General features: G+C 34.5%; 1 protein-coding gene and 1 long non-coding RNA gene across 3 annotated transcripts; both read right to left on the bottom strand.

Annotated features, from left to right (window-relative positions):
- Positions 1–6190: 6190 nt before the first annotated feature.
- Positions 6191–12362, bottom strand: LOC110104366. Its single transcript, XM_020833437.2, has 5 exons — positions 12222–12362; positions 9523–9601; positions 6664–7184; positions 6413–6575; positions 6191–6321 (listed from the first exon to the last, which is right to left on the bottom strand). The coding sequence occupies exons 1-5, from the start codon at positions 12360–12362 to the stop codon at positions 6302–6304; spliced, it is 924 nt and encodes a 307-aa protein (XP_020689096.1). The 3' UTR covers positions 6191–6301.
- Positions 12363–15322: 2960 nt separating this feature from the next.
- Positions 15323–24190, bottom strand: LOC110104387. 2 transcript variants are annotated; one of them, XR_003702275.1, is made up of 4 exons: positions 23817–24190; positions 23658–23711; positions 23452–23566; positions 15323–15787 (listed from the first exon to the last, which is right to left on the bottom strand). It is a non-coding gene; the product is annotated as an uncharacterized LOC110104387 (long non-coding RNA). The 2 variants fall into 2 exon arrangements; XR_003702274.1 differs by lacking the exon at positions 15323–15787 and having other exon boundaries at positions 23212–23566; positions 23817–24189.
- Between the last annotated feature and the right edge of the window lie 3165 nt (positions 24191–27355).

Below are 27355 nucleotides of genomic sequence, written 5' to 3'. Positions count from 1 at the left end.
TACCTCTCTACCAACATGTCCATTTAAATCTCCTCCAATAAAAACTCTTTCTTCAAGAGGTATATTTTGTATTAATTCTTCTAAGTCATTCCAAAAATTTAATTTAGAACTCATATCCAAACCTACTTGAGGAGCATAAGCACTTATAATATTAACAATCTTATCATCAACAACAATCTTTAAAGCTATAATTCTATCTCCAATCCTATTAATTTTTATAACATTATCCTTTAAACTCTTATCTATAATAACACCTACACCATTTCTAGTACGACTCTTACCCGAATACCAAAGTTTAAATCCTAAACTATCAATTTCCTTAGCCTTCTCTCCAACCCATTTAGTTTCCTGAATGCACAAAATATTTATCTTCCTGTGAATCATAATATCTATTAATTTCATTAATTCATATCCTAATTTTAGTTTCATGGACTAGCTTCTTTGCCCATATTCGTCCTTGATGTGGGAACCCTTGCCTATTTAACACTGCACCCGGGCGCCGGTGCAGCGGCCCTTGCACACTTGTCACTGTATTCAGGCCATACAGCGCGTCGCTTCCAGGGGACGCCCTAGCATTAACACAATTTCTTAAGGGATTAATGTCATTATTGTTCGATAAGTTTTACGCTGGCTGTCGACTACCTAACGCAACCCTCCACTTTTCTCATCCAGGACTTGGGACCTGGCAACGGCAGTGTTAAATAAGACAAATGATAAATAAGATAAATAATAGATAAGATATATGATGGATAAGACATGTGATAATGAGATATATGATAGATAAGATCGATGATAAACGAGACTGATGACTTATGAGTGATGTTAAATAAGACAAATGATAAATAAGATAAATAATAGATAAGATATATGATGGATAAGACATGTGATAATGAGATATATGATAGATAAGATCGATGATAAACGAGACTGATGACTTATGAGTGATGAAATTGATGATATATAATGTTGATGAAATATAAGATTAACGATTAATGAGATTGATGATTGACGATCAATGAGATCAATTCCTATTGGGTTAGCCCCATGATTGATAGATACATGATACAATATACATGATATATAAGATACAAGATACATGATATGAGACAAATGATATACAAAAATATAATATACAATATGCACGATATATAAGACACAAAATACATAATATACAAGATATGCAAGGTACAAGATATAATATAATGAGATTGATTGATTGATGTGATTGATCAATGAGCTTGAATGATCGATAGAATTATAATAGAAATAAGATTGATCTTGTACTGATATGATACACAGTGTAATACTCATGACATGATATATGATTGATTTATTTGATATACATAATCAGTATTTTTTATGAATATGATTTATTGTGTATTTTTTTATTTTGTTCATTAATTTAAGTTGTGACTATTATTGACTTGTTGGATTTTTATACTCATTATATAATTTTTATATATTTTCAGGTAAGAATAATTAGTGATTTGTGGAGTGAGATTGATCTGGGCAACATAATTAAGTTTCCTATCTGTTTTTGTTAGTTTTGCATTGTTGTAGTCATGATATATTTATTTTAGTAATGAGTTATTTGAATATCATGACCATTGTATATGCTATTTTGGATTTTGGATCATTGCATAAATATTCCAAGAATAGTAATGTTTATATTTTCTACTGTTTATATTATTTGAAATGAGATTAGTAAGCTATAATTGTTGATTAAGAAGAAAAATATATAATTCTTTTTAATTTAGATCCTGAGGCATTACATCTTGACAAAAAAGATAGTTGAAAGACACTACAATGATAATGTTGTTCTCTCGTCTTCAAGATGTTCAACTTGAACTAATAAAGTTAGTTGTTGATCCAAATGCCAATGATGGTTTTGTTTCTAATAACTTCACTTATGTTTGTGGTGCTAAAGCATAATTACTCATTTTCTTGGCCATAGAGGTGATTATATCTGTAATAACCCTAAATTTTATTTATCTAAAATTCCAAAAAATGTTTTGTGGGAGCATTGCGGCTCTGGGATGGGTGGTTCCCTGGCTTTGAGCTCTCAGATTTTTAGGAAAATAATTGAGCACAGTAGCACCATGGTTCTAGACACTGCATTGCTAGGTCTATAAGTTTATTTTTTTAAGAAAATATCTAAACCCATCACTCAAACCACCCCCTCCAAATTTCTTTCATGCTTGACCAGGAGAGAGAGGAGAGAAGAGAAGATAGAGGAGGCAAGAGGGGAGAGAAAGCAAGGTTCGGGCGTATATTTTATATCTTTTCAATTGAGGAAAATATTCTGATCGTAGTAGGTAACCTTAACCTTACCTCTGTTTTCAATTATTTTGCATTTTGTCTATTTTTCTTCTCTTAAAGTTGATTAAAATATAATATCATTCATTTTAGTAATTTTTCACCATATAATTTTTATATGTAATAGATATCATCATAATGAGCATTTTGACTAGTATATATTAACGTTTCACCATGTGATTTCCTTTATGTGTTATAATAATTAAAATGAGTTGGAAAATATTGAATATAAAATGATCATGAGTCAATACATTGCTTTTGGATATGAAATACATGATCTGCATACATTTATTATTTATTTAGTTAAACATACATTTTTGACATACTACAAACATGTCGATGAGTATAATAATAGTTGCATTGAGCATATATGATATGCATTGTTATATTTTATATGATATGAAATGTGTATAAAATCAAGAAAGGCTAACTTGAAATGATTCGCTGATTTAGGTTGGCTAGAGACATGTTACCCTGTATGGAAGGAGAAATTATTACATGTGGAGTCCGGACAAGAGAACCATTCGGATTTGCTGAATATTTGCTGTGTATTTTTAAATACTCGATAAATATTCAATAAATACTCAATAAATGATAAAATACTTAGAATATACTCACATAATCCATGAGTATACTCAGCAAATACTCGATAAATACTCACAACTGAATATTTGATGAGAATTTGCTGAATATTTGCAAATACTCAGTAAATCCAGATGATTCTCTTGTATGAACTTTGCACATAATAATTTCTTGTATATGAGGATGGTTAGATGAGCTTTCCTTTAAATAAGACTTGTGATATAATTCTAAATGATATGAAAAAGGAGACAAAAATAAATTGATTGATATGATGTGATATACTAATGAGCAAAAAATGATTACTTTTTATATGAAAGCCACCCGACTTGTAATATATTATTTGAGACTAATTCCTGATAACATGACTAATATGATGAAGATTGATTCATATAGGGTAGGCTTACATAAATGGATATAGGAAAAATATAATAAGTAGTTATATCTGATCTTACTTGCATGTGTATATGATGTCATGAGCATACATGATAAATTGCATAAGTGATATGACATAATATGATATGCACATAATACAAGACATGATTGATTTAAACCCATGATATGAATGATAAGATTGATAGGACTGATAAAAAGGCATACGATACATACAAACTATATGATATACATGATATATTTCATTTACAAAAATATAATAAATGATATACTTGCCTTGACACTGTATAACATGCATATAACAAATATAAAACACTTATTTGATATGACATGTATACTAATGTATTGAAATTTTGTATATAAAACACTTATTTGTTTTGAGCATATCCTGAAATGCATTTCAGGAAGAAATTGTTATATGGTATTGAAAACCTTCTTACAAAATTATGGAACAGGCTTTCTCATTTGAAATTATATGAAATTTAGAGCTCCATTTATTTCGTCTTTTCTTAACTCATTTATTGAAAATTTTCATGGATGAATGTGCTTCAGATAATGAATAAGCAACTCATATTTCTGGATCTCCTATTCATTCAATCATGTGAAGCATTCACACATTTCTGTGATTCTTCAGGTATCAGTTTCGGATCTAGTGGGAAAGAACATCGTCTTTTACTTCTCTGCGCATTGGTGCCCCCCTTGTCGTGCCTTTCTTCTCCATCTCATTGAAGTGTACAACAAAATCAAAGAAAAAGATGATGCTTTGGAGATCATCTTCATCTCAAGCGATGAGGATGAGGAGTCTTTCGAGGATTATATGGGAACATGAATGGAAACAAGATAAAAGATGATGATGACGATATTGTGAATGTTGAGGATGGACATGAATCTCTTCCTAGAGATTTTAAACAAGAATTACAATTAGGAGATGTTACTGATGGTGTTGAGGAGAAGGAAGAGAAGGAAAGTAAGATAGAAAATGGTGATGGGAATAAAAATGTTGTTGAGGACAAGGAGAACGAAAGAGAAGAACATCATAATGAGACAGATGCGGAGGAGGATGATGAAGATGGTCCTAGCATGGAGAGATTATTCTATGCGGACACCGGGCACAGCTTACCATCCAGAGGTCAATAAGGTGCAATCACGTCAGTCAGTACTGAGCAATACCAAGCTCATCACCGAGCTGCGGAACCAAGTAGGGGTGACGTGGCGCATTTTCATTGGGCTCTTGACGGCGTTCGACATTCGCACATAATAATTCATCCCTTGGGCATGAGAGGGTATGTTTGTAAAATTGTAATACAAGAGATAGAAAGGGCTCCAACTCATTTCAAGAATCTCTCTTTACTTGTAAGTTATATAAATAGTTGGTTTCTGCGGTCGATGTAAAATTATAAATGGTCTGATGTTTTCTGTGTTATGTTTTCGACTAGCAGTAGCTGTAAGTCTTCCTATTTGTGATGTATGTATTCCTAGCTGTTGATTGATTTTAACTTATTTCTGCAGTATTGGGTCTTCAAAAAGTAGGTGAGAATATCATTTAATCATGTGACATGCCATTGCCATTGATTAGATAAGCACAGCACTTATGGTCTACTTTTTCTCATATTCAATGGTTCCATTTATGATTTTGATGATGATATTTTTCTCCTATGTTGTACAGGCCATTGTCTTTTTTTAATCATATTATCTGTAATTCTATGCTTTGCAGTTGAGATTTGAGATTTCTATGATTGCTTCAATTTTTAAAATGAAGTTGGTACAATTGGGGTAGTACCATGCTAACTGAATGATTTGAGGACAATAATGAAAAATTAAGTTTGTTGATCAGTCGAAGTAAGTGATAATTATCAAGCTTGATTTGTGAAACCCCTCAAGTAAAAGAAATTAAACTCTTATACATCGAGACGTCTTTTGGTGTAATGGTTGGAGTTTTATTACGAAACTCTGCAGTTAAGCGTACTCATCCTGGAACAATTCTGGGATGGGTGAACTACTGGAAAGTTACAGCAATATGACAAAACCGTAAGGCTCTTACGCCAAAGCTGACAATATCTCGAAAGTTAAGAGTTTGTACTGTTACATGATTCTTGATTGTTCAACTGCAATTTTACTTGAGCATGATTACCATGTTTGATTCTTGATATATATATAATTCTTGATGAGAAGAGGCGAGATGATACTGACATGAAAGCATATTTATTCTAGGGGTGTAATTGAGTCAAAGTGAGTTAGTTTAGAGTTAACTCGACAAAGACTTGTGAGTTGAGTTCGATGAACTAAGAAGTCTAAGTTTTAGTTTATGCTGACTTGACTAGTCAACTCGTGCGATAGCTCATTTAAAAAATCTAGTATAAAATACACTCAAGCTATTCAAATATTTAATAGGTTTGTTATAAATTTAATTAAAAATATTTAAAAATTATATTTCTTTTCTTTATTTTAAGTGAATTCTTATCATTTTTCATTATATTTTTATTCTTTTTATTATGTTTTTATAATAATTGCTTGAATTAGAATTATTTTCTTTATTTTATAGTAAATGTGCTGATTCGTGAGCTGACTTAAATTGTAGAATTAAGTTTAAACATGAACTTAAACTCAATCACTTAATCAAGCTCAAGTCGAAGGTGATTCAAATTCGGCTTGACTCAGAGTAGTTCACACCCCTAATTTATTCAATTGAGATTACGAAAATAAAAAAAAAAATTTTTTTTTGACACTTATTTAGGCAGATCTTTGATGTAAACATTAAGATACATTTGAGATTTCCCGTTCAACTGTCTATAAATATAATTATATAATTATAATGATAAAAAATTAATTATTATAAAGAATTATTTTTGTTAAAAATTAAATATCAATTTTCATATGACTATCACACTCAAATAAATCTGATTATTAAAAACTCAGTTACATCACAAATAAAAGAAAAAAATTGTTGCTCAACAAAATATGATAATTCTCTGAAATAAAAAAAAAAAATAAAAAAAACTTCCCCAGACGAACTTTAAATCTCTAATACAATAACTGCAAGAAAGATGAACAGAAAATAATAATTAGTCACTATACTGATATTGAATTAAAATTCCTAATGTGAAAAAAAAAATCCAAAACTTACAGTCTGAGTCAGTTTTATCCCATTTAAATCTTCTTCCTTCCTTCTCTTCACTCTTCTCCTTGCCATCTACCTCCTCACTCAGTTTATTTTCCAAGTATTTCTTCACTGCCACTGCTGCAGAACTCTGTGGAAATATTTTCTTGTAGACTATAATTCTCAGTAGCTGCAAAGAAATGCAAAAAAACCAGAGAAAAAACATCAATTATTCAAATAGAAAATAATCTATCATCTTTTCCAATCAATCCAGCTACCTTCTCCATGCTGGAAACAATGATGGGATCTCTTAAGCTTGTCGCTGGAGCAAATCCACTCTTACAAACAAATATTTTCTTCAGAAGAAAACAGATAGATTTCTGCTTGATTGTGCTGCGGTTTTGTGCTAACAAGTCTCGAGCTTTCCTTAGAATGATCATGCTATTAGGCGAGAGATCGCCATTATCTCCTCCTTCCTCTATTTCTTCAAGCTGGTGAAGATTTGATGGACAGTTTAAGAGCTTAATTAGAGGAAGATTGGCCTTCTCCTTGCTTGTTTCTGAGCCATTATTGCAGGATTTCGATTTGCTTTTAAGAAGTTTGGTAAGTTCTTTCTGTAGTTTCATCACTTCATCAATTGTGAAGTCTGATATGTCATTTGTTGAATGCGAGCTTTGTGTGGGATGAGAATGGATTTGTTCTTCCTCTCTCAGAAAAGAGCTTCTTAACGTACCTATCGCAAGCAATCCGTGTGACCAGTCAATGTATTCATCATTGTGAGCCTCTGGTTCTGGAGGATCTGTAAATAAATTAAAATAGGAAAATTTTCCTTTAGCTCACTAAAAAGGATAGACTATGTAAAATAAGGGAAAAGTGAATCTTAGGTCTTGTTTGGGATGACTTTCTTACTGCTTCTTAAAATAATTTTTTAATATAAACATTAAAATTTTTGTACTAGAAAGTTATTTAAGAAGCAGCAAAAAAGTCGTCCCAAACGAAGCCTTAGATAGACTTTCAGCTTTCAAAGAGGCAAAGTTTGGACTTAATTACATTGGTGACCCACCATTTTACAAAAGTAGTAATGGATGATGGACTCTATTAGAAAATAGTGAAAGTATATAAATAAACTCAGTGTAAATAGTTATTTGGTAAGTGAGTTAGTTGACGACTAAGCGGTTGAATTTTAGATTGAGAGTGAATATCTTTGATAACATTGCCGTTATTAGGTCTCAAGTTCTTGATGAGAAAAGTGTAGGGTTGTGTTAGGCAGTCGTTAGCCGGCGTAAAATTTGTCGAATAATCGTGACATGAATCCTTTAAATAGAAAAAAAGATTAATGTAGCCGATCCCACGTATTGGGGCAAAGGCTTAACGTTGTTGTTGTTGTTGTTTTAGTGAATATCTTTGATGAATTCTATTCCCAAGCACATTTAATCATCAAGTAATTATGTTCTACAAGTGAATACTTTTATGAGTTGCCGACTTCGTAAGCCCCTTAGATGAGTTTTATACATTGGAACTAAGGGCCGAGTTGAATTCATGTACCTGGTGGTCAACTTGGTGAGATATAACTCTAGGCAAATATTTGTTTTGGGCAACTTAGTCTTTGTTTGGGATAGTTTTTTGCCCCTAAAAAGCTGCTTTATAAAGCAGTAAGAAAGTCGTCTCCAATGAGACCTTGAAGGTTTGGCAAGTTACAATTTGTTGGTAACTTAGGCTTTGTTTGGGATGGCTTTCTTTCTGCTTCTTAAAGCAACTTTCTAATATAAAAATTTAATTTATGTACTAGAAAGCTGCTTTGTGAAGCAGTAAGAAAGTGGTCCCAAACGAAACCTTATGCCTTGTTTGGGATGGCTTTCTTCCTGCTTCTTAAAACAACTTTTTAGTATAAAAATTAAATTTTTTGGGCTAAAATGTTGTTTTAAAAAGCAACAAGAAAGCCGCCCTAAATGAAGGCTTAAACTGATTCAAAATCAATGACTTGTTGAACTCGATTCAGTATCTTACGAAGATTTGTTCAATCTCATTTTAATACATCTAAGTATAAAAAACCACATTATTAAAAAAAATTAACAAGGAAAATTGATCTACAATAAAGATAATTACTGTTCAAGAATCTAGGCCCACCCTCTATTATTATTGCCTTAATTGATTATCACAAATAATTGCGTTATAAAACTCCCAACTTGTATGCTTCAAAGCAGAGCTATTCAAAACACGTTTGTGACTGTACTTTAGAAGCTTTCAGAAGCTTAAAGAGCTCCTTTATTATATCTCCTTGCTTTTCCCGATATTGTGATCTTCAAGAACTTAGTGCAGTTTTTTAATCACTTTTTGAATTTGTGTAAAATGTTTTCAGAATATTTTTATTTTCATGCAACTTTCATATAGTTCTAACATAAAACTCTAATAATTATGTCATAAATTATCTAACAGTTATATAAATAATAAAAACTTTGTTCTGAAATTCCAGTAGAAATTATTTGACCACTCTTATTTTAAGTCTTAGGCTTCGTTACGAAGCTTTTTAGTATAAAAAATTTCAGTTACAAAATTTTTGTACTAAAAAAATGATTTAAGAAACAGTAAGAAAGCTATCCCAAGTGAAGTCTTAGGCCTCGTTTGGGGCGGCTTTCTTAATGTTTCTTAAAACAACTTTCTAGCTTTAAGAAGCAGTAAGAAAACCGTCCCAAACGAGTCTAGAAAGTTGTTTTAAGAAGCAGTAAGAAAGCTACCCCAAACGAAACCTTAATTTTGCATTAATACTCAAAATTCTTTAAACTAATTTGACAAGACAAATACAGATAATTTGTTTCAACAAAATAAGAAAAATCTGTCAGATTTTTCTTTTTTTTATCCAAAAAAGGAAAGCATCAATGTTCAAATCAAAATCATCAGCCACCAAACACAAAAAAAAAAAGAAAAAAAATGCAGAATTGATGTTCTTAATCAAATCCTGCAGATTCCCTTCGCACTAATTATCTCTCCCCACAAACACAAAATGGTGTTAAGAAAGGAAAATGAAGAAAAAAAAAATGCTGCAACTGAATTGTCATGAAAAATATGAAAGAAAACATTAGACTAAATGAAATCTCTCATGAATCTTTCCATGAAATTCAGTTAGGAAAAACACTTACAGAGAGAAGAGAAGTCGCCCTCTTCGAATCTCTTCTTCTCAAGCTTTCCATTAAGCCTTTTTTGAACCCAATTCAAGATCTGCAAACCCAACACAGAGAAACAGAGCTAAGTAGAAGATCAATTTCTAGTTGTTCTACTTCTCAAAGCATATAGTAACATAGAAATTCAGCTATAATCCAAAATTTATCACACGTGAACTGCACTATCCAAACTCTTACTTTCATTTTCCAATTGTCAGAGAGAGGAAGAGAGAGAGACAAAGAGAGGAAGAGAGAGAGAGAGAGAGAGATTAGGAGGTGTTGTGTTGTGAAGCCTAATTATTTTATTCTAAGAAGAAACCACATTACTTAGATTTAATCACGGATTATTTTAGGAATTTGATTAAGGGTCTTTTACAAAGTTTATATTATTTTTTATTGTACTATTGATGTTTAACTCATGAGCATCGATGTTGATATCATAATTCTGATATGATATGTGATATTGTGGAAGTTGGCTTAAATTTTTTCTTATTTTTATATTGGTAGTTGAATAAAAAAGAGCTGACAATGATAGATGGCTGAGGTGAATGATCATTAAGTATTTGATTTAGGCTTCGTTTGGGGTGACTTTTTATTGCTTTTTAAAACAAATTTTTAATACAAAAATTTTAATTTTTTAACTAAAACTATGTTTTAAAAAACAATAAAAAAGTCGTCCGAAATGGAGCCTTAATCAAAGCACATTGGAGCTTTCTTTCAAGAATTTCCGGGCCCTCTCTCAATTTGTGAATATATAAGGATCATTTATGGCTTGGAAGTTTAGTTTTATATTTTGATTGATTAAGGCCTTTGGCTAGGATATCGGCGGTCCGAAGTTTTGTTGGATTGTGCTATACTTAAATAGTCTCTTAAACTAAATTTTGTTCTACAAAATGTCTATCAATTTCAATATGTTTTGTTATATCATTGTATCCATCTTTTGACAAAAAATCTATTGAAAATTCACCATAAACATATACCAAAGGAAAAAAAATCATCTCCTGTCAATTATTCTGCAATATTACTTAAAACTAGTAGAAAATACTTAAAAAATTTCAATTAGCCTAATATTTCAACATTGTCATAGAAATATTAATCAAATATTAATTACATTATCCTCAAACTGTTCTCAAACACTACAATAGTTCTAAAAGTACCAAATAGTTCTATAATAATCTTACAATTCTTAAACATTAAAAAAAATAAAATATTTACAACCACATACACTCTACTCTGAATATGTATCCTCACTCTTATCTAGTGATGCATGCTATTTTTTACTGAATTGCTCCCTGATTCCCTAAAACTCCTCTAGTATCTAACTTTACTACATTTCCATGCCAGCTTATGATTTTTGAACTTACTCTAGCTCAGCTGTCAAGGCTGCCACCTATTGGCTAACCGACCCCTCTTAACTGCCAGTTAAGAAGCTTGAAGAACCAGAGGATTGTCCTATGAATGCTTTGGCCTATGAGCCTAATTCATAAACTCTCCCATTCTACATTCCTTTTACTATCTATGACCATATGCGGTAGTCAAAATAATATGTTGATCCCACAAATAATCCCTCACTAACTGCAGTTAGGCTCTCTCAAAGCTGCATATACTCCTTTTAGAAAAGATACATCAGAATAATCATTATATATGTGTCACTAAAAATATTTCTATTAATATTCAAAACTTAGAGACTCACAAAGGCCCTCCTCACCTTCTTGCTCACTTGTCTACCCACTGTTGATTCTCCTGATGTTGGTGGGTGCAAATGTGCAACTTAACAGTAGTGGATTCTCTATCAAATTCATGAAAAAAAATGGGAAAAGGGAATGTTAATAAGATCGGTCAATTATGAATGGGTGAGTTCATTTTATGTAATTTTCTACATTCAAACTTATTTTACAGAAATTTTAGAGCTTCTAACTCCATAACATTTTCTTTCTCCCTCTAGTTAGGTTTTGTTTGGGACAACTTTAGACCAATATTTTTTCTTTGCTTTCAGGAGATTTTGATACTAAAAAATAGTTTTATAAAGCACTAAAATAGCCATCCCAAACGAAGCCAGCATACTTATTCATCTTGACCCAAATCTATAAATATGATTTTTTACAGTTTCTCTCTCTAAGTTCAACTTCGCTCCCATTGCTTTTCACACATATAATAATAAAATTATTTAATTTAGTCAATTTTTGCATTATAAAATTTATTTAAAAAAAAATTAGCATTAAAAATTATAGAAAAATATCAATAAAATAACACATTTTATTTAATTTTTTTTTGTAAAATCGGTTTGCAAAACTTACACCTTATGGTTCTAAAATTTTCACTTGTAGAGACATGTGTCAATTTCTTAAGGATTTTCGCTAATACTAAAAATTACGGAAAAATTTAGTGCAATTAAAACACACTAATCTCTATCTTATGACTACGACGATTTTCAAAATTAACTAATGACTCTTTAAAAATTTATTTTCTTGGGTCAAAATATGGACTACTATAATCGCAATGCGAGCAAATGGGGGAATGGCGAACGACAATAATCTCGATCGAGGTGGAGGAATCACAATGTGAATGGAGTGTTAATGAAAATGTTGGAGATGGAGGAGCATGTTGTGGCGTTTGTTTCCCATGAGAATATAGTGAAATAGCTTTTTTGCATGAAATAGCTGAAGAAGAGATGAAACAGTAGAAACAGGGCCTTTACCATTGGATTTCCGACAACGATTTCTGGCAGAAATACCACTACCATACTTAAAACCGGTGAAAGTTCTGTTGGAAATGACTTTAAGGAAGCCGTCATAAAATCTGCTGGTATTTCCATCCATGTTTGCGACGATTGATTTTCCTCCAAAAAAATCCATCGAAAATAGCAATATTTTCCTATAGTGTAAGCAACTAAAATGATCTAAATTCAACTCAAATGTAGGGTTATCAATCTTTGACCTGACACTAGGGGTGCAACCGAGTCAAGCCGGCTCGGGCTCGACTCGTTAATGGGCCTCGACGAGCGAGCTTATACGATGCTAAGCGAGTCGAGCTCGAACACAGTTCGAGCTCGCGCTAAACGAGCTTCGAGCATCGACACTGGGCTGATCGACTCGTTGGGCGTCGTCGATGTAGCTTCGGGTCGTGTCTTACGGGAGGCCGGGAGCGGGTGCGAGGGAGTCCGATTGCGGGATCGGGCGCGAGCGCCAGCCGGCGGAGGCGGGAGCGGACGTGGGCTGCGCCAGCCGGAGCGGGCGAATGCGCAAGAATCGGGCGCGGGCGCGGGATTTTGTCGCGGGATGACGCGGGCTGCGTCGCGGGAGGCGGGAGCGGACGCGGGCTGCGCCATGCCCGAGCGGCCGCGTGCACGGGATCGGGTCGCGTGCGCATATTTAACGACGAAAAGCCTCGATAGGCTGAGCTTCAAAGCCGCTCGATTTGACGACGAGTTCGAGCTCCGAATTTTGAGCTCGACTCGAAGTTTCGAGCTCGAGCTGAGCTCGGGTTTTGATTGTCAGGCTTCGACTCGAACACCCCATGGCTTCGAGCTCGACTCGACTTCGTTTGCACCCCCTAGCTGTATCACGAAAAGCCCGACCACGAATCAAGTTCCCAAAAAATTCCGGGTTAGGGTAAACCCCGATCCCGAACGGTCGGGTTCGGGTTTCAATAAATCGACCCGTTTCAAAAATTGGGTCTGGTTTGGGTTGACCTAGAAACCCAAGATTGACCCTTTTTTGACCCGGAAACCCTAGATTGACTCGTTTTTAACAGAAAATTGGAGAGTGATTCCATTTTTTTACTCAAAAACTAGCAATTTTTTGTCGATCTTGATTATTCGGGTCGTGTCGAGTTGACCCGGACCTAAAGGGGGTCGGGTTTGGTGTCCAAAAAAATTGACATGTTAGCAAAAATAAATCTGATTTGAGTTGAACCGAATAGTGCCGGATCAGTTTTAGATTGGACCCGAACCCGACCTGTAACCCAAAATTGAAACCCTACTCAAAATGAGTGCCATCCTAATCAAATCCTCATTCAAAATAGAAGTAAGAAATCCATTGCATCGTACCTTCCCCTCATCACAATTAATTAATAAAACAGTCCAAACATTAAATAGATCACATCAATCATTCTTTAATAATATCTGTGCGGGAATACGGGATTTAATAAATATAAAATATTTTCATTCAAATAAAATATTTTCTCATTCATAAAATATATCCGGACAAATTAGTTGGAGTAGAGAAGGATTATCTCCTAAAAAGTTCAAAAGCAATCAAGTTTCCAATAACAAAGCTGTCACCGATGAGGTCGTAGAAGGCTGTGGAAACAGATGGGACAGCCACATAAAATGTTTAGTTTTTTTTTTTTTATTAATTTAAACAAAAAAAAGTTCTATTTTAGTGCTTTTATAATAATATCAATTAAGGATTTTACAAAAAAATATTTAAGAATAATAAAAAGTCATCTCGAACGAAAAAAGTTTTTTAGAATTCACAGTCCAGTACGTACAATTTTATTGTATTTAGAAATCGTTATATTTGACCAATTTTTAAATACAATATCATTGTCACTTGTCATTGCCACTTGACATCTCTGTAGGCTGTTGTGACCATTGTCATTACCAAACACTTATCGTTGGGTTGTACACTGTATTATTTTACTTCAAATCAATAAAATAATATAATTGCCTATTTTTTTATTTTATTTTAATTTCACAACTTGATATTATGAAAAGAATAAGTTGATGTGCCCAAATTGATTTGAATGTTTCTATCTCTATCTAATAACAACTTGATAACTATAGCATTTATAGCATACTATCTTAGCAACTTAAAAAAAATAGCACAATTTTTAGCAAAAATATTATTATAAAAAATTAATTATAAAGCATATATTTAAGTCATTTTTAGTTAAAAAAATCATAACATAATGTAATAAATAATGACAATTGAATACTTGATGTTATTTTTGAATTGATGTGTTCTAATTGACTTTAATGTTTTTTAGTCACTTTCTAAAAATAAATTTAGGTTTTATTTGGGTGGCTTTCTTACTGCTTCTTAAAACATATTTCTAGTAAAATATAAATTTTATTGTATTAAAACTGCTTTAAAAAAGCGGTAAGAAAGCTGTCCACAAACAAAGCCGTAAATAATAAGAAAAACTATTGATCAGCTATATATATAAATATGGCACTAATTTGTTTTTTTTTTTAAATCACTTTAAAAAGAATTGAAAAAAAAGGATCCCCAAATGAAACCTCAATAACCTACTTAATATATTTAAATCACTATCTTTATGAAAAATATATCTAAATAATTAGAAATATATATATATTATATATTGCACATAAAATCAGAATAAAAATTTTAAAATAAATATGAATAGTATAAATATATTAAACTATATTTATTATATTTATATAAAAATTAAGAAATTTATTAATAAATAATAAAATTGAATAATATATTGATCATCTTAATAAAAAGATTAAAATTTTATACATATTAATTATTTTTTTATAATTTGGTTGTAACAAAAGTTATTTGTTATAGAATTAATAGTGTGATAACATCAATCAAATGACATTTAAAATAATACTTCAAATTTCATTACAAATATTATTTTAGTCTCATGTGAATATACTAAGTTCAAAACACAATATATAAACCAAAAGAATATTTCTAATTACTTAAAAAAAATATCTCACATCAATAAACTTAAGAAAAATTTTACTCTTAACAAAATTATAAAAAGAAGCCTTAAATGTGAAATATAACTATACTACTAAGATACATATTATAAATCAACATTGATTAATTCAACATATGTGTTCATATACATTGCTCATTGATAATTTACATGAGTGATTAGAATAGTAACACAAAGCAAACTTATAAGCTTCAAGCATTGAAGATTTCTTCCAAGAGCAAGATGGGTACAAAAAACTTAACATTATTCTAGCTGCTGAAGAAGCTCCTATTCTTCGTAAATTTTAAAAAGATTCTTAACAGATACTTCGGCTTCGTTTGATATGGCTTTTTTTAATGATTCTTAAAACAATTTTTTTAATAAAAAAAATTTTAATTTTTGTACTACAAAGATGTTTTAAGAAGCAGGAAGAAAACCGTCCCAAACGAAGCCTTAGTTGACCTATGTAGTCCTGATATAGAATAATCTTACACGTTTGGCTTCACATTGAGCATGTTGCAGGCTTCACATTAAGGTTCTTGCCAACCTTCTTTCCCATAGTAGCATCACACTAAAACAAAATATTATTATTTAGCATAATAATTGTAATCAAGCCTAAACATATACTGCACTAAAAAACAAAGCTTTTAGGAATTTCATATATGGCTTAAGAAAGTCTTTATTGTTAGAAGAATGAATATATTGCTGGCTTATTCTGAATCTATGGCTTCTAAAGTTATTGTAGAATGACATCAAATCATATGTTGCACAAAAATATAAAGCTTAATTTCTATTATTTAAGAATTAGATAAAAAATAACAAAGCTGTAGTTTGATGGCTTAACTAAATTGTCATTACAAAATGATACAACCATAATACAAGCAATAAGAGCTTCATGCATGCATCCAATCATATCTAATCTCATTTTTTTGGCGCCTTGTTCACTCCTCCGCTCCTGGCTTAGGGTTTTCGGCCCTCTGTTCTGTTGGGTTCTCTCGGCGGCGGTTGCCGCCTTTTCGTGGCTGGCCTCAGGGAAGTCCTGCTCCCTTTGCCTTTACTTGTTTCTTTTTTGTTTTTTGTGTTTTGTTTCGTTTGGTTTTCGGCCCTCGCCAAGTTTTTCGCCGGATGGCTGGGAAACCCTTGGTCGATCTTGACTTTTAGGATGGATCGTTCAAAACTCGTTCCTTTCTAGATGCTCTTTCCGGCAGTTCTTCAAATGCAAGTTTTCCTAACCTTAAAACTTCTTCTTTTCCTGGTCTACCTTCTTCGTGGATCTCAGAGGAGGAGATTACTGCTCTGACTGCTCTCTTTCAATTTTTGTTAGTTGGTTTTTTCCTTCTAGGCAGCCTTCTCTCGATGATATTCGTAGGTTCTTCTTCAACCTTAAGCTTATTGGCGATGTTTCGATCACTTTGCTAGATATGTCACATGTTTTGATTAAGCTGATTAACAATCTTGATTACAGTAGAATTTTCTGCCATAGATCATATCTTATTAACAATTGCTATATGAAATTGACTAAATGGTCTCCTTTGTTTGATGTTGGTGTTGAGTCTCCGATAATCCCCATTTGGATCTCTTTCTCAAATCTTCACCCTCAGCTCTTTTCCCCCTATATCCTTCACATCCTGGGATCGGTTTTTGGTAAGCCGTTGAAGGTTGACAATGCTACGTCTGTTGGTTGTCTCCCTTCTATGGCTCGGGTGTTGGTTGAGCTGGACATTACAAAAACTTATCCTGATAAAGTGTGGTTAATTAGATCCCAAGAAATTTGGTTACATACAACAAGTGGGATCGATTTTTGGCTGGCTTGGATTTAGTTTTGGGGATGCATGGATTGTTTGGACTATGATGAGGCGCATTTCTGCACTAACCCAGTGTCATCTTGGTTGCTGGCAACCTTTGCGCTTCAATTCTAATTGGTAGTTATCTTATGATAGTGGGATGATGAAGTTTAGTGTGGTGCTACTTTGGGAGATTTGCTGATTCCAATGGATAGCCCTTCTTTGGCGGCTGGGTGGGTGCAGGATCTACTTTCCCGAGTCTGAATGGCTTCATTGTTCTTTCTTTTTTGGTGGCCTTCAATTTTTGCTCCTATTTTTTTGGAGTTCTCTTTCCAAGCATTGTACTTATTGCTTGTCTTATCTTGGGCCGTTGTAGTTTCCTTGGTTTGAATGAAATTTGGTTTTTTGTTAAAAAAAAAAATCCAATCATATCTGCAAAGCTTCCATGCTTCACTTATGCAAATCTGTAGATACAAAGCATGCCATTTACATAATATTTATTTCGAAACAATCAATAACATTATAAAATATGGCCTGAGACTAACTCATCTCCTCTCATGGTTGACCTGCTGTATCCAATATTGAAGCTCCTCAGCCACCTATAATGGAAACATGTAGCCTTTACAAGCTCCCTCCAAACTGCAGCTATTTTGTCTACTCTTGCTTCTAAATTTCTACTTACCTAATATGGGTTCCTGCTTACTGAAGAATGGCCTTATTGAATTAATATAACATAACATGGCAATTAACTAAAAAGTGCAAAAGCTGATGAATAGCTACTAATTTAATAAACAAAATGTCAAACAAGTAAATTATAGAGCTTAAATTTTTTCCCAGCTAAAAAAAAAAACACTACATAGATCTAGTAGCAGGCTATTTCATTAAGAGCTTCTAAAATTTTTTATCATATTTCTAATTGTATTAGGTTTTTCTTTATAAAGAGGAGACATCGTCGCCCTATATTTGAATCAGAGGACTCATGAATGTAATTCTCTACAGTTGAATCATAATGAAATTTGTGACCACAATAATAAGATGTAGTTATCAATTGGATTCAGATTTATGAAATTCTCATGCATTTGTGTGTTGATCTTATTTTGCGTCTTTTGTTATTCTTCACTCTTTGTGCTTGACTATCCATTGTAATTTAAACAAGAGAATTATAACAAAGCTTCATGAATATGATCAAATACAAATATTCACAAAATTGAATCGACAAGTTGTCAATCTGATGTAGCTTCAAGCATTAAGAGTGGTATAGGATGTCAATAATCCAATCAATTGAAGGTTGTGATGTCTGTATTTGAAAAGGTTAATTCAAAAGACACATATCCACCTACAGTATCATGCTTCTCTTAACGAAACTTTTTTTTTTTTGGTGCACCAAAGAATGTTCCTCTACACATTCTCAAGAAGACGAGCCAAAGAAAAGACGACCTAGTCTTGTTAAAAGTTTCATAAAAAATTCTCAAACAAGTGCAGAAAAGTATTTGTGATGGAGAGAAAAAAGGTTAAATTATTGGGTTCGGACACCGGACACAGCTTACCGTTTGGTACTTCACAGTAACGAGTAAAATTGAACTCGGTACTGCTCGGTACTGTGAAGTACTGAACTCATACAGAGCTCAATACCGAATACGGGGTGATGTGGCGCATTTCATTGAGCTCCGGACGTCATTCGGTGTCCGAACCCAATAATTTCCCGAACAAAAAGACACCTCAACCAGACAAAATTTTTTAACTGCTCAAAATTTTTCTTCTCAAGCATAGTAGCTACCTACTAAAGTGATAAGAATAACTAACTTAGATGTAAGCAATCAAACATAGGAGTGCAATGTTTGGTTTAAAGGAAAGTAGGGGAAAAGCAAAAGATTAATCATTTTTAAATGTGAATAATCATACATAAAAGGAAAATTTCTTATAAATTACTAATTAAAATACATTATATTTTATTTAATTTATTCATTTGCTAAAATTAGCACCTTTAAGCAATAAGTAATCACTAAGTTTGTTATAAAACGATATGCCTTATGAATCAATCTCTCCAAACTTGCATCTAATTTGCCAAAAAATCAAACAGCTAGAAAAATATGAAACTATATATGTCAATAGATATAGATATATCGAGAGAGGGAGAGAGAGAGAGAGCTACAACTTACTGGGTAAAACTCTTGACCATGGTATAGAGAACTTGTAGGAGTTCACTCAAAGAGAATGTACTAAAACGAGGTCATTCTATTGCAATCACTAAAAATTTAAGGGTTTATAATTAAATATAGTTTATAAGATAAGATATAAGAATTTCTTTGAGTAATATATATTAAAACTTTTCAAACCTTGTATCGATGATAATAGTCGCCAGATTAAACATTTTGTTTTAAATAAAGAAAACAATGCTTTTTTAAAACAAAATCATAAAAACATATTTGTCTTAACATTTGCTAACATTTTGAATGTCTAATCATATGAATATTGTCTATTAAGGATTTACACCTTAGTTTAATTATTAGCTGGTTTGCTTGAGCCTTTGCTATCATCCAAATATCCACCTTCAATATGGGAATATAATTAAAAAATAATGCTTCACAGTGAACAAAATCAAACCATTCATGTACTGAAAAAATAAAAAATCATTAGAATAATGGGAGAACTAAGGCATCCACTTCATGCCAATGTCTAGCTTAACAAATAAATAAAATTTAAAATTTTCATTTATTAAATTTATTTCGTAAAATATGATAATTTAATCAACTATTATATTGAAGACATGTATCGGGTAATAGAAGAGAAAAGCAGGTGTATAAAAGTATGTATTCATTTTTCATAATCGATATACAGAGGTGCTAGTACAGTATATATAATAGTAGAGGGTATTTAGATATGGTTTAGCGGTCCAGATGTGAAGGCTGAATGGTTCATATTGATTTGTGACAGATTGGTAGCTTTATGCTGCTCCACGTTTTTATTAGCTGCTCCACTTAGTTTGTACACTGTTCTTTGTATTAACATGCCCCCTCAAGCTGTAGCATCGGATGATGAAATCAGTTTGTTGGCAAGATACTAAAATCTGGGAATGGATACTTGTTTAGTGAATAAGTCTGTATGTTGATCTTTAGTTGAAATGTGGTGGACCATAATAGTTTTGGCTTTGATGCAGTCACTTATGAAGTGGCAGACAACTTCAATGTGTCTGGTACGCACCATATGAGTTCTTAGGCAGCGAGGCAATGGCGGATGTTTTATCGTAGAATAACAGAGTTGGAGAGGGAGGTATACAATCGAAATCATGGAGTAGATGTCTCAGCCATATGAGTTCTTAGGCAGCTGAGGCGAGCGCTCAATATTCAGCTTTGGTAGAGGATTGCACTACGGTGTTTTGTTTCTTCACACTCTAGGAGATTATTGAGTTTCCTAGGAAGTTGCGGTAGCCAGTGGTTGATTTTCGATTATGGGTGTCGCCTGCCCAGTTAAAATTATCATAGGAACGAAGGGAGAGAGAGGTCTTGAATAGAGGAAGATCGATGTGCACCGTGTCTTTCACTACAGAAAAATCGATCATCCATTTCCGACGGTTTTCGAATTTACCGGCGGAAAAAATTCCGCCGGTAAAACCTACGTAGGAAAATAAATTCCGACGGCTTTTTCCGGCAGAAAATAATCATGGCGGCTTTCCGATGGAATTAAACTGCCGGTAAAATTTTAAAAAATAATAATAATAAAAACTTCCGCGCCTGCGATAGCCCGCCCACGCAAACCCTGCTCCCGCCAACCCCGTCGCCCCCGCCCCGCCACCCACCGCGCCCCGCCTCCGCTCGCCACCCGCGCCCGCTCCCGCCACCTCGCGCATGGGAGCCTGCCCAGCCAGCCCACCCGGCGTAACCCGCAACGCGGCAAGCTAGCTAGCGCCCCTCCCGCGCCCATGTGCGCCGAACCCGCCAACCCATTGCACACCGGAACCCGCCAACCACTGTGCGCCCGAAACCGCTCTCCCCGCGCCGTGTGTGCGCCCACTCCCGCGCTGCCAGGTGATTCGAAACCCAAGTCGGTTGGAAAAATCCCAAACAACCAACCGAATTGCTAGACATGCAATATGTTTTTAATGTCAAATTTTATAGTTTAAACTATAATATTTACTCAAATCAAGATAGTGTTAATTATACTAACAATAATTAAATGATACTAAATTAATTTATTATAAAAATAAATAAGATAATTAATAATAAACATAAATAAAATTATATTACTAATTATTTTAAAATGAAAAATTAATAAATAGTTATTATTATTATAATCGTAAATTTTTAATGAAATTCATAATATAATTTCTCATTTTAATTAATATATCCGTTAAATATTTAATCATTTTAATTAAATTTTAAAATTCCACCAAAAATTGAAAGCCATCTTTGAATATTTCATCGAAAAATTTGTCTCATTATTTTAGGTCGGAAATGAGTGATTTTCCTGTAGTGTTTGATGTAGTGGAGGAGCTATTTGAGAGCTTAGAAATTGATGTTGAGTGAATTTTGCATATGTTGGCACAATTTATTCACAGCATATGAGATGTCGGGGCGGGTTAGCGTAAGATATTAAAAAGACCCTACCAGAGAAGTCAGGGGGAGTCCAAGTGGTGCTGGAGCTGCTTGACAAGTGTGGGGGTGGATATAGATTTGAATTATGCATTCCTGCCTTTGAGAGAATAGATTATGCGTACCTGCTTTGATTTAGATGGAGACTATATGTTATGGGAACTACCTGAATGCCAAGAAATTGAGAGATAGGACCCATGTTAAGCATGTTAAGCTTACGGTGTAGACTTTCTCAAAGATGCGTAATGGCTGTGGGATTGTTATCGATGAGTAGGATGTCGTCCACATAGATTATGAAGTACATGGAGATGTCAAATCTTTGTTGTAGAGGAGAAGGGAAGGATCTGATGCACTGAACGCAAAGCCCAATGTTTGGAGGTAATCGGAGAGAGTGGCAAACATCTGCCGTGGTGCCAGTTTGAGGCCGTAGAGGGCTTTCTTTAGCTTGTACACGTGGGGTGAGTCATATCTTGGAAGTTCGGTGGCTGCAACATGTAGACGGTATCAGATAGTTCACCGTGTAGGAATACATTAGAGACATCCAATTGATGAAGAGCAACTACAAGGACTCTAACAATATGAATCTTGGTGATGGGATTGAATGTTTCAGTGTAGTCGAGATCAAATTCTTGGTTGAAAGTTCAAAGAGGTTGTGTGACCTCAAAGAATCAGCTTGATGCTAACCAAAAGGGAGGTGAATTGGTAATTTAAAAATTTCTTTAACAGAAAGAAAATCTTTTTATAACTTCAGGTGAAAGCGAATTAATTTCACAATAAAAAAAATTAGAGTTTGTCAACCACATAGTAAATCACAGAAAATTAAAATTCAAAAAATAATAAGAACAAACACATTAGAATTTATAGTGGTTCAGTCCAACCTGACCTATGTCCACTTCCCGGAAACCTCTGTTCCAGTTATTGCACTAAAACTTTAGTGACTCTCCATTAGCCGCTACAGCAAGGCAGAGAAGCTTTTACAAAATCTTTTCCACCAACTCGGTGCGGCAGAGGACCTTACTCTTTTTCACTCTTCTGGTGAAGGCAGAGAACTTGAAATCCTTTTTCTCCCTCCTGGAGACTGCAGAGGACCATGAATCCTTTTTCTCCCTCCTGGTGAAGGCAGATAATCACGAATCCTTTCACAGGCAGAGAACCTTGAATCACTTTTACCTTCCCCACTGCGGCAGAGTAGCCGGATCCTCTGACACTAAAGAGATCTTCTTCTTCCAAAAACCTCCCTCAAGACAAACATTGACCATATTGTAGAGGATATACACAAATGGTTCAGCAGTCTAGATGTTAATGTTGAATGGTTCAAATAGATTTGCAACAAATTGGCAGCTTTATACTGCTCCACCTTTCTGTTAGTTGCTCCACTTAGGTTGTACACTATTCTTTGTATTAACATATATCACACCCATCTCAAATAAAATTTTAAGGATGAACAACACATCCTACTTAAATGCCTATCCTACATCATACTGGTGCCTTCTTAGATATTCATCACGTCTATGAGAACGACGACTCCTATTGCGACTTCTGATATGCCTTCGATGAGATCTCCCAAACAACGATCGTCTCAATTCCATGTCATAAGCAAGACCATGCATTTAAGACAAAGATGAGACAAGGCAAACTTACACAAAAGATAATTTCATCCATATACACGCTATTAATGTTCTTTAAATGCATGAAATTGCAGTAGCAACCCTATTACAAGTGTTGTGTTCATATTGCATACAAGTAGCCTCGTGGAAATTAGTAACAGGAAAGAAAAGATGTAGATCAAGTTGCATAATTATGTGAAATTGGATAAGCATAGAGACAGATTATAGGCAATATGTCTCTTGAGAAAAGAAAACCTGAAAAGGAAAATAAGTGAACTGCATTCCATCTTTTAGGAGCATGCTCTTCCTCTCTAAACTGACTATACTCTCTAAACTGACTGTACACATTACCCATTTGTCATTGCTTCAACTGTCAGATATTCAACCATATAAACAACACATACCTAAGAAAAAAACCATCCAATATCATGATTTAATTAGGATTCATTGCAGGAACTTACCAAGCCAGTTGCATCTGAAGTCATATTCACCAGCATAAACCAACAGCTTGATACCTTGGTCAGAGAAAATATTACCTCTTCTTATTTCTTCATCAAAACAGAGCAGGAATTAATGCTGCTTGGTAGCAGTATTTAAGCAAGAATTAACTTAAATCCTACCGAATAGTTAAAATTGCAAAATCTTCTTCACGAACCGACCGTCGAGCTCCCGTCGTGACTCCTAATCTGAGCCAAGGCTTCAAGGCAACCGGCGACCTCCCGTCGTGACTCCTGATTTGGCCGGGACAACGCCGTAGAAGAAGGCGAAGAAGTTTCTATAGCGACTCTTTCAAAACTTTTCTTCACGAAGAAGCCACCGGCGACCGCCCGAAACACAATAAATTCGAGAGCTTCCTCGCGAGTGCTGTAGAAACTAGAGAAGAGAAGGATTAGGGGAGTTTCATAAGGAAGCGGGGGAATGCGAACTGTTTCCGCCGGATTATTTTTTTATTTTTATTTTTACTTTTATTTTTCTGCCACTTCTCTGAGGACGCTTGGCTGTCCGGAAATTGGGGCTGATTTATCGGGCCACCCACATCATTGTACTCATAGCCCGTGCTTTGGAGCTTCTACTGAAGGGGGACGGCCCCCTAATCTCGTGAGCCATATTTCTATGGTGCCTATATGAAATATTGGATTGAGTTGCATGTGGTACAATTCTGAGAAAGCCTCTAATAAAATGTTTCAGAAAGAATTTTTTAAAAGTTACCCAGTTGTGAGTTGGCACCGTTTTGTCTAGCATAAGCATTATGCTATTCGTTTCTCTGCTTTTGGTGGGTTGGCTGTAAAAAACGGGTTAAAAACTGATTATCATTTACTAAAACGTGGCATCAATGTTAACCCGAATTTTTCCTTCTACTGGGATTTTAGAGATTCTCACACTCACCTCTTCTTTGAGTGTGAATTCTCTTTTGGGATTTTGAATTCTCTGATCTCTCAATCCCAAACTCTGCTACTTCGACCTAACCTTTTTCAGGTTTATGATTTCATTGAAGATATTGCTGATAATACTGAGAATCTGAACTTCTATTCCCTTCTTATCAACATTGCCATCTATTACATATGGCGAGCTCGTAATGACATGATTTTTGGCAATATCATTGAATTCCAAACCACTGTGGTCAGAAAAATAAAAAAGGCGGCGTTAGCAAAAGCTGGAGAAATGGAAGAACATACACAATCTTTTACACCTTTTAGATTAAATGGGACTTTTTGGTGGTTTGTTTTTCAGGATGGTGGCTCATTGAGACTGATATGGTTGCTTTATTTGGCTTGTTTTGGTTGGAAGGAGCTGGATCTGTTCGACAATTCTGCATCCTATTTTGCTTTCTGGCTGATCGCCTGGATGGCCTTTTTGGCAACCAGGTTGACTGGGTTTTTGCTATTTCAGACAATTTTGCAGGACAATGATGATTGCTGTAGCACTGCCCCTTGGAGGGTATTACTGGCAACCAGAGGCTTCTTTCAGACCATGCCGATGTTCCTATCCCTATCGATTAATGCTACAACTTATACCTGAGTCCTGAGCAATTTTGTATACCACAATTTTGTTTTGGTTTTCTCGGGTGGTATAGTTTTTCTTTTTTCAATTGCAATTGTTTTCTTTTCTCACCAGTCCTGTGTTTCTTTTGGGCTGGTCTTAGTTTATTACCTGTAATTTGCTTATTTTAATAGATGGGCTTAGGCCCCAAAATTTTCCAAAAAAAAAAAAGGAGCGACGGCTGCTCGAGAAAATCGAACTCGGAATGAGAGTTCCCAACCAAACACGCCCACCAACCGAGCAAAATATCAATGGGTTTTTTGCCAAATTATGATTTATATTTTTTTTTAAGGACACGTGTATGACTTAAGTTTCTTGTGAGAAAATTAATATTTTTTGGACAGTTAGGGGATTCAAGCTCAAGTGAGATGGGAGGAATTTCTTCTATCGACCACTCAGTTGACCTAGTGGCGTGATTAATCCTCGACTGACATAGAAGAGACACCCACCATAGAAACCTCATAAATTGCACTTGATTAGACCCCACTAGGGGTGTAAGTGAGCCATGCCGGCTCGCGAGCTAGCTCGAGCTTGACTCGTTTATGAGCTCGTAAGTCGAGCTTATTGAGCTCACGAGTCGAGCTCGAGCTCATTTCGTAAACGACCTCGAGTTCGAGCTTGATGAGGCTCTGCTCGTGAGCTCGCGAACCGACTCGAATAATTTTTAAAATTAAGTAATTATTATTTTTATTATATTTAAATCTTACAAAATAACCGCGTTCAGTTTTTTTTTTTTAATATGCATAGAATAGTTCCCAAAATAAGGGCATTAAATATTTGGGAGTTTTACATACATACCACTTAATACTATTCTATTTACATATTTAATACCCTAAACTTTAATATTACATAAATACCACCCATAGTTCATTTTCATACAAAATATGAGTGGTAGAAATGAAATATATGAGTGGTAGGAAAGAAATATAAGTGGTATATTTGATATTAAAATAATATAGGGTGGTATGGATGTAATATTAAAGTTTTAGGTGTTAGATATATAAATAGGATGTTATAAAATGGTATGTATGTAAATTTCCCTAAATATTTTAATCTATTCCCAAGAACAGTTCCCAACAGTAGGCGGGCTCAAGTTGTACCCCTGCCATTCGACTTTCTTCTAAACAGTTCGCATAGAACAGTTTCCCAACACTGGACCGGCTCAAGAAATCTTCTTTTATCTATAGGAAGAAGCAAGAGATCTCTAGTTTATCTATTGGAAAAAGCAAGCAACTAACGGCTAAGATATGTGCGGATGAGCGCCCCGAGGTTTTGCTGGCTGGCTTGTCAGAAATCGGGCGAGAAATGAAGAAACCGGGTGGGCCGGATATCAAATTTGAGCAGCTCGACGAGCTCGTTTATGTAACCCGAGTAGAGTTCGAGCTCGACTTTTGAGCTCGACTCAAGCTTGGTGTTTGACTCGTGAGTCGAGCTCGAACACCTCCTGCCTCAAGCTCGACTCAACTCGTTTGCACCCCTAGTCCCCACCTAAGATGGGCAAATTATTGCATCCGGTCACCGGACGCGGAGATAGGTCCGGATATTAATAAAATATTATTTTAAATTAAGCGCGTCAAAATGAGTAGGTAAAGCGCAGGTCTAAGAGCAGTCAAAAGCGCATGTAAATCACAGTCAAAGCACAACTAAAGCGCAAGTTACGTGGCAAATTTTTATTGGATGTCCAAACCTATTTTCCGCGTCTGGTGACCGGATGCAATAATTTGCCCCTAAGAAGGCTATCGCTCTAGAGGGATCGAGCACAGATTGGGAGGTTTCAAACTGTACTCGCCAACCAACCAAACTAAACAAGAGTGTGTCATTTATATATTGTAAGTATAGATATAGTCTAAAATACGTTTTTTTTTTTTATTTTACTTATTTGGCGCATAATATTATTATATAACGGCACCACATTCGGCTCGGTGGTAGATGACTAGAAGGAACAATTATTACGTCCTCCAACCGAATGCAGAGAAACATTCGGTCGCAGGCAAAAAAATTGCGGTACCGAGGTGTAACGAGTACCGTATACCGAGTACCGAATTTTTCGATACACCTCCATACCGGGGCTTTTTTACTGCCACGAAATATTTCTCTCATTCGGTCGACCGAGCCAAAT

The sequence above is a fragment of the Dendrobium catenatum genome, unplaced genomic scaffold (assembly GCF_001605985.2).
Source record: "Dendrobium catenatum unplaced genomic scaffold, ASM160598v2 fragScaff_scaffold_1220, whole genome shotgun sequence".
NCBI classification, from domain to species: domain Eukaryota; kingdom Viridiplantae; phylum Streptophyta; class Magnoliopsida; order Asparagales; family Orchidaceae; genus Dendrobium; species Dendrobium catenatum.
Note: the sequence above shows the minus strand (reverse complement) of the source record. Positions and strands in the feature narration are given on the sequence as shown.